Source organism: Polypterus senegalus, chromosome 10, assembly GCF_016835505.1.
Source record: "Polypterus senegalus isolate Bchr_013 chromosome 10, ASM1683550v1, whole genome shotgun sequence".
In the NCBI taxonomy this organism is placed as follows: domain Eukaryota; kingdom Metazoa; phylum Chordata; class Cladistia; order Polypteriformes; family Polypteridae; genus Polypterus; species Polypterus senegalus.
In genome coordinates, this window is record NC_053163.1 from 163012234 (window position 1) to 163020093 (window position 7860).

At 56.1% G+C, this 7860-nt stretch overlaps 1 protein-coding gene across 1 annotated transcript; it reads right to left on the minus strand.

Annotated features, from left to right (window-relative positions):
• Nucleotides 1–751: 751 nt before the first annotated feature.
• On the minus strand, nt 752–5401 carry serpinc1 (serpin peptidase inhibitor, clade C (antithrombin), member 1). Its single transcript, XM_039767221.1, has 7 exons — nt 5281–5401; nt 3862–4210; nt 3039–3254; nt 2500–2637; nt 1967–2363; nt 1380–1444; nt 752–985 (listed from the first exon to the last, which is right to left on the minus strand). The coding sequence occupies exons 2-7, from the start codon at nt 4207–4209 to the stop codon at nt 812–814; spliced, it is 1338 nt and encodes a 445-aa protein (XP_039623155.1). The 5' UTR covers nt 4210; nt 5281–5401; the 3' UTR covers nt 752–811.
• Nucleotides 5402–7860: the final 2459 nt, after the last annotated feature.

Genomic DNA, 7860 nt, shown 5'->3' on the forward strand with positions numbered 1-7860 from the left:
CATTCATGAGACATGCCTGCTTGGCCCTAATGTGACAGACAGCAAGCCCTTCAATGGGCTGAGATCATTTAAGTGGCAGTGCCCGGCTGGGCACTATAATTGCAGACTTACATCTCATTTGACACTTTTAAGGAGGTGACATGAAATGTGCCCAATTAGCACAATGGGACAAGAACTGGGCAGACAAGACCCTGAGGTGGCTGGTGTGGCACGGGAGATTTGCCTTCCCACATCAGAAGCTGGGCAGTGGGCATTGAGGGGGGCCATGGTGCACTGACCTCTAACTGGTGGTCAAGCTGAGCCTTATGAGGTGGGTCACATTTGAGGGGCAGCAGCTTAAGCATGAACCATGAACTATGAAGCGACACTCAGGTTGGCAGGATGACCACAGAATGCTCAGAAAGAAATTAATTTATGAGATGCCATGGAGGGCTGGTAGTTGTCTCCTCTCGTTCGGCTCTCCTTTTGCCCACCTGACGGTGACACCCTCTGCAGGCTCTTGTCATTCCAAAGTGGCACCAGCCTGGCCACGCTCACCTGGTTTGATGGGTCTGCTAAAGAAAAAAGTGCCAACTGGTCACATAGAAAATAATGCCCACATAAAGGGCATCTCTGCGACATAACCCGACTGTGCATTAAAACAGGCCATCTCAGCCTTGGCACCTGCCTGTTGCCTACCAGAACCCGAGCCTCAGAAGTCGCCAAGAGCCCCCCCGCAGGCTTTTCAACAGAAACAGAAGGACACTGAAAATTACAAAAGAGAACTTTAATCCGCACAAGGAATGCTGCTGGGGGCACCGGCATGCCAGCGTCATGGACAGGGGTCTGCCACCCGGCCCATGAAAATGATGGTGTTGAGGGAGACCTCCCGGATGAGCAGCAGGAAAGGCCTGTTGGCAGTGAACACCTCGCGGTTCCAGTTGATGGAGCGCCCGGTGGCCACGATGGCAGTGGAGGCCGCCGCTTCGCTGCCCTCTTCATTCACCTGAGGAGAGGAGATCACGAGGTGAGACGAGAGCCCCCATGCCGCTTGATGACCCCAGACCAGCCGCCACCCCCACCTGATGCCAAAAGGGGCAGAGGGCATTGGAGTGTGAAAGCTGGACCCTGGCCTAGAGCCAGTGCCACCTGAAAGTTAGCTGGCTTTCCTCCATGCCCACAATGCATGGCACCAAATGTTAAATCAGCCAGGGGTCACCCTCCTCAGTCAGCAAGTGGAACCCTGGATGTCACTCACAAAAGTGCCAGCCTGTGCCTGTTCAGCTCATTCTATCGTAGCATCTGTCTTCCTGCTGGCAGGGCAGCCAGAAGTGTATGAAGAACACCAACTGTGGCATCGCCTGGTAGGACCGGGCACGCTGGCCATGTGATGTGCTTACCTCCAAGAAGGCCTTGTGGTAGGCGTCTGAAATGAAGATCTCATCCTGCAGGCCCTCGACAATCCCTGGAGGAGACAAAACAGACATGGGTGAGGGCCAGAGTGCGGGCACAGGTGGCAGGCCGTGGCGCATGGAACATGTATCCGTGGTAGTGGCCTCATCTGTCACATGTGCCAGCAGGTGCACTGCAGATAAGTGGCCAAGTCACCCCTACCCATCCTATTGATTAGGGTCCACAGGTATCAGATCACTAGCTGGTGCCCACATTACGGGCAGCGAGAAGAATGAGGGTACAATCAGCCATCTCATCCCCAAAGAGCAGGAACTGCCAGTTGGCAAACTTGAGACTGCATGGCAAGAGAGGGGGCACAAGGGAGGGCAACGGGGGTCCCAATCACAGGACTCGTAACAGATATGGTGCATAAGCTGTGCCAGCTGCAGGGCAGGCATCCTCCCTTGGTGTGGTCTGTGGTTTGCAACTGACGGGCAGCACTTGGCCACAGTGGCACACAGCGAATTCCGAATGCGTGCCTTGAGCCGAAGGGGTGAAAGATATGAGCGGGCACAGAGGAGCCCCCTGGACTCACCTGGCAGCCTGGCTCTCATGGGGTCAAACAGGTCGGTCAGGCCCATTTTCTGCAGCTTGGCCTTCAGGCTGAAGCTGTCCTCGATGCGGAAGCGCGGGATCTGCACGGTGACCGTTTTGTCCACCTTCATGCCACCCAGCCAATGAAGGATCTTTTCCAGAGTGAGGTCGTGCTCTACGGCACTCAGGTTGTGCCCCTCGGAGGGCAGAATGAGGACCATGCTGATGTCATCCCCCTTGTAGGGCAGCTCCAGCACCTTGATGCCATCGGCAGGGAACTTGCCATAGCGGAACTTGGTCTCCTGGTACATCATGGACACTGTGCAGGCGTCCTCGGGGGTCCTGAAGAACTCGCTGCTGTAGACGTGCGACTTGTCAAACTTTGACTTCCATTGGCCCTGCCAAGACAAAGAGACACGCGCGTTGCCATGGCGACCCCAGTGGGCACCGCCCTCTTAAGAGGAGGCGGCAAGTGCATCAACGGTGTTTTGCTGTGCCCACAGGGTGGCGCCGTGCCCCATGCTGGTCACTCACCTTAAAGTAGATGGTGTTGACCAGGACCAGAATGGTGTTGCTGTCCAGGGCGCCCACGGGCAGTACGTCTTGGATGCGCTTCTCCGTCTTGTTGGCCACCCACTCATTTATGGTGATTCTTGCTGCTTCAAAGTTTTGCTGGAATAAAACACAGGGAATGTATGGATGGCATCAGCTTGGCACTGAATTTTCTCCAGGTGTTGGCAGACCCTGCTGGACCCCTCCAAATGGCACATGGCAGCAGAGATGCCAATGAGCAAAAAGTCAGCATAAAATACAAAGCTTTAATGCATTTGAGGCCAGCCTTGACAGGTGCAAACGTAAACCCTACGCCCCCAGTGGACTCCTGCAGTCACAGCTTTTGTGCCCACTGCTGCTCTTCTCCACCCCCGACAGCATTGTCTGCACCTCCAGGTTCCATCATGCCAAAGTCCAAGACGTATTTGCGCCCCCTACAGGCGGGTCAGCTCATGACAGAACCTCTGAAGCCTTACGCCGCTGGCCCACCTTGGAGGATGGTGGGCACACACAACATTTACCTTGAAGTTGAGGGGCAGCAGCTTGGCGTCGTACATTGCCTCGCTGATGTTCTGGTACGTCTCGTTGAAGGTCAGCGACTTGTCGCCAAAGAGCCGGTTGGCAGAGATCAACTCGGACGACTTGTTGGCCTTGCGGTAGAGCCGGCAGTTCAGCTTGGCAAAGAAGAAGTGGATCTGGTCCGACGTCTTCTCCTTGATGGAGTCAAACTGGAACACCTGAAGGGAGACGTGGAGAGACGTGAAGCGAGATGGGCAGCGGGGGGGGGCAGCGTGGCACCTCCCGTGTGAAAGCTGAAGGGTGGCTCAGCCAGTGGGTCTGGACAGTGCTGGACTCTGCAGAAAGGCGCTGTATACAGCGTGAAGAGCCCACCTTGGCTCGCTCGGCCCTCCTTCACACTTAGAAAGGCGCTATAGAGAACAATCAGTCATCCATGATGTGTGGGGCACAGCCTTGAGCCAGATGGCATTTTAATGAGCGATGATAACCGCAGGGGGGCACCGACGCCGAACAGATCCAGCTCACTGGCACTACCCAAATTGACATAATAATGAGATGAGCACTGAATTTGGGAAGGGCAGGAAAGTCAGCTTCACATGCCATGAGGTGCCCATCGCCCACACACACTCCCAGTTGGCCCAAACCCTGTAGGGCACAGCACCACCCAAGAGACAAACAGAAATGCCAGGTCCTGCCGTTGTCACCTTGGCCAGGTGTTTGTGGATGGTGAACAAACAGGCTTTGCGGTGGAGCGCAGTGGAGAGGTGCCCGTTGTGCAACTGCCCAGCTGTGAAGGGCACTGCCTACATCAGCCATGCCACCCACCTGCATGATTTGCTCCAGGGTGTCCTCACAGGCCCCCAGCTTGGTCATGGCGAAGGCAGTCGAGATGCTGAGGGGCGACATGAAGATGTTTCCCGTGCCCGACTTGCCCTCTGCCAGCGTCCTGTAGAAGCTCAAGGCGAAGCGACTATTGGCCTTGGACAGCTCCCACACGCGTCGGTTGGTGGCCCCCGGGATCTTCTCCGGGTCGTCGTCCACCATCTTCTTCTCCGGGTTGCGGTAGATGCACATGGGCTGGAGCGGCAGGTCCTTGGGTTTGGCACTGCAGATGTCATCGTGGGCGAGTGCGCCACACAGGAGCACGAATGGCAAGACAGCCAGGACAGTCATCCTGTAGGAGGGAGCAGATGCCATTATATAGCGCCTTTATGGCAAATCCACACCTATGAGTCAGTGGCACATGAATGAGAAGATTGTGCCCAAAAGAAGCCCTAAGCCTTCTGTTACCTGCTGTGGGGCCACACAGGACTGGCACAAAGGGCCCCTGGCATTGGGGGACATCCAGAAAACAGACAGTTGGCAGGCAGAACCCACAATGAGGACGGGCAGCCGAAGAGGCCAGCAGGCTTCGACAATTCTCAGAGTTGCTCACTGTAACCAGAGGGGCATCCTTGATGCCTGGGGTCCATTTATGCCATCACGGGTGAGTACCAGCCAATCAAAAGTGGGCAGGCCAGTGTCATATGTTGGACTGGCACCTCATTCTGTGGTGTTGGCATGCCAGTCGTCATTTATTATGCCTCTCCACCTCGGGGCGGAATGGAGAGCACAGGAGACCACCCTCGACGGGCAGAGTCACACCCCGGTAGCCAGCTGAGAGCTGAAGCATAAACAATGGAGCTAAATGGGGGGACGCCAGTGGGGTCCGGTTTTATATAGTGCCTTTGATATTTGTTAGTAAGCAAAACTGGCACACCAGCTGATGGGCACCCCGTGCATGAAGAGGGCAGGCAGCACAAGGGGGTGAGATTGGGCACTAAGACTAGAAAGGAGAGCAGAGTCATGCCAGCCCCTGAACGAGAATCAGGAGACCACCCGCAGTAGAATGGCAGACCCCCCAATAGGCACACCCTCCCCCACCCCCAATTGCCAGTGCCCAAAGAGGAAAAGGGAGATGGCAAAGGGTACACAGGAACATCCCAAAAGCAACCAGTCCGTTCTAGATGGCAGGATGTGGGCAGCAGGAGCAGGTGGGCCAAAGGGACCCTCGCAACTACTCCAGGTCCAGTTTGCTTAGAGGGTCTTCCACTTGAAAAAGGCAAAAATGTAGCCGTCTGACGCTGGTCTCCCTTGAACCCGCTGTCGCCACCACCATGCAGCCGGACTCCCCTTCGGAGTCCAGTGGTTGGCACCCCATTCCAATCAAACGGCGGAGGACAAAGAAGGCAGAGCCCCACTCACCTTACGTCTGCTGTCAGCGCCGAGCGAGAAGTGACGCTGTGGCCCGAGGCACAGAGCTTAAGGGGGCCGCGGGGTCAGTGGCCTTCAGGGTGTGCCAGTCCGAGCAAACATGCAGCTGATCTCCGGGGACCTTTGAGCCGCACATCGATCCTGCCAATCAATACATGCCGAGGGTGTTTGTGCCAGCTGAACCAAGGCTGTGTGACGTCGGGGGGCCGGAGGAGGGTCTGCGCCCAACCCTCAGAAGCCATCCTCCCTTTCTGGTGGGTGGCGCTCATCGCCAACACCGGCCCAGGACCTCACCTTGTGTGTGGCATGTGCCTAGCGCCACACCTTCTGGCCTGTTGGCATGTTCAGGTCCTCTCTCTTGAAGCGTGGGCACCAATGGAAACGCTGTCGAGTCGAGGTACGAGTTTACCCACAATCCACTTCTGGTCCGAGTGCCACCTCAAGGTGACCAGTGGAAGTCGCCAAGGCTTCCAAACACAGCAGTCATCACTGGCACCAAGTGGGGTCTGCACCCAGGATGCCAGACTGGAGCCTTCCTGGCACTGGTGGTCCCAAAGAGGTCTAACTGATCAGAGCCCAGACCTTCCACAACACCCCCCCGGGGGCTCCGCCTACTGGGTGGGCATCAATAGCGCACACCCTGGTCACTGTTGGTACCCAGCAAGACCCTCGTCGGCCTGGGCTCACCCAGCCACCAGAACGGGGCGCAGCGCGGGGTGGGGGTCCGGCGCGGCGCAGAGTGAAGAGACACAGACACCCAGCTGATTGACAACGTCGTTTAATTCGAGTCCCCAGCAGTCACAATCAGGGCTGCCCCCCAAGTTTTATTCGACTTCTTTTGAGACCCCCGGACCCGAAACACAACAAAAGCAGATTATTATTATTATTATTATTATTGTATTATACAAAAATGCAAACCAATTTTCACACAGTGAATTCTCTTACAAAGAAAAAAGTTTACCAGCTGCTACATCCATATTGGAGAAATAGAATTCTAAACATTCCTTAATGGAGTATAAGATTAAAAAAATCAAACCATCTGAAGGGAGTGGGCACCACTGCCCTCCTAGCGCCAGCTGACGAGTGTGCCCACCGCAACTCCGCAGAGGTCACCTCGCCTTCCGTTGACATTTTTAAGGGCCAACTATGAATCCCCCGGAGGGCACAATTTGGATGGCAAAGTTCGGGCACTTGACGCTCTTAGAGGGACATCTGTGAGGCTGGCAGTGTGCCACTGTATCTCTCCTCCTATCCCCCCCAAAACAGATGGCCTGCTATTGTGGCAAAACAGCCCACTCTTTCACTCGGGACCCCAAGATCTTCCAGGCAGGGACGAGTGCCCCACCAGTGGGTGTGTGTGGGCATCCACTGCGCTGCCCTCTCCAAGCTTGGCTTAAACTGAGATGGCATTCTAAACGGGGGTACAACATCGCCATCGGTCGAGGGGGACAAAAAACAGGAAGCCCCTCTTCTTGTGAAGGTGACAAGTCACAGCCCCTCAGCGCTTTCCCCCAAGTGACAGCAGGTGGGCACAAACAAGACAATCCCATTGGAGTGCCATGTGGACCAGGAGACGCTCTTGGCAGGCTATGGACATCTTAGAAGTCAAATCACTTCAGGGCAGGGGACTTTGTCACTGTCTGCTGCCCACCATGCCACTGATGCTTGACGGTCAAGTGCCAAGCTAAAAACAACAAGTAAATGGCAACGGGCACCACCCAAATCGGTTCGCGACCAGGACGTCCACAAGAGCCCCCAGCTCCGTGCCCCCCAGACAGGCCCCCCACCATTACAGAACTTCACAGAAGTCAAACGGGAGGAAACTCCGCAGCTCCGAGTCGAACATGTGTGCCAGGGAGAATGCCCAGGGGCTGACAGGGGCACCAGTGTCCAAAAGGAGCTGGCAGGCTTGCGGTCTTCACCGGGGGGTCCGACTCCAAGGGTGCGTCGGGGTGTTGACAACTATTTCAAGTTGTCCATGCCAGCCTGGAGCCTGGCGCAGTGTAAACGGACATGGCGCCTGGCTGCTTTATCAGAGATGAATACGCGCAAGAAAAGCGAGGGGGCTCAGAAACACAAAACAAGACGACCCCAGCTGGCAGGTGCCATTCTGCAAAATCTGCTCCGCTTTCTGGAAACGTCCCTTGCCCAACACGTGCCCGCTTGCCTGTGGTCCTTATGGCACTCGAGCCACGCTACGTTCCCTAAACACGCGAGACCCCCTTGTGTGTCACCAAGTCAGTTCAACGAGGCCGCACTACCAGCCGAACCACGCAGAGCCGCCAAAGCCAAGTCGGTGCCAACACAAAAACGAGGGGCCAAGCAAACCAGCAAAGCCTCACCAGCAGGCACCCAAAGATAAAGTGCTGGTGAAGCTGGCATCTGTGCCACAAGATGGCACATCCCACTCGGCCATGGTCATCATGGCATCAGGGGTAACCTGCTGCCCACACCAAGAGGGGTGCACGGGCAGGTGGGCAGGAGACGCGACTTCCGGCCTTTCTTTCCAAGATGGCACCTCGGGTCCTCTTCATGTTCCCCCACTGAAGCGGCAGCAGGAGTTAACGATAC

Excerpts from the sequence above, each read along its gene's own strand:
- serpinc1 (XM_039767221.1), bottom strand. The coding sequence starts at position 4,209 with ATGACTGTCCTGGCTGTCTTGCCATTCGTGCTCCTGTGTGGCGCACTC. Across the intron at positions 2,364-2,499 it reads TCAACACCATCTACTTTAAG|GGCCAATGGAAGTCAAAGTT; the intron begins GTGAGTGACCAG and ends TTGTCTTGGCAG. Across the intron at positions 1,445-1,966 it reads CATGAGAGCCAGGCTGCCAG|GGATTGTCGAGGGCCTGCAG; the intron begins GTGAGTCCAGGG and ends TGTCTCCTCCAG.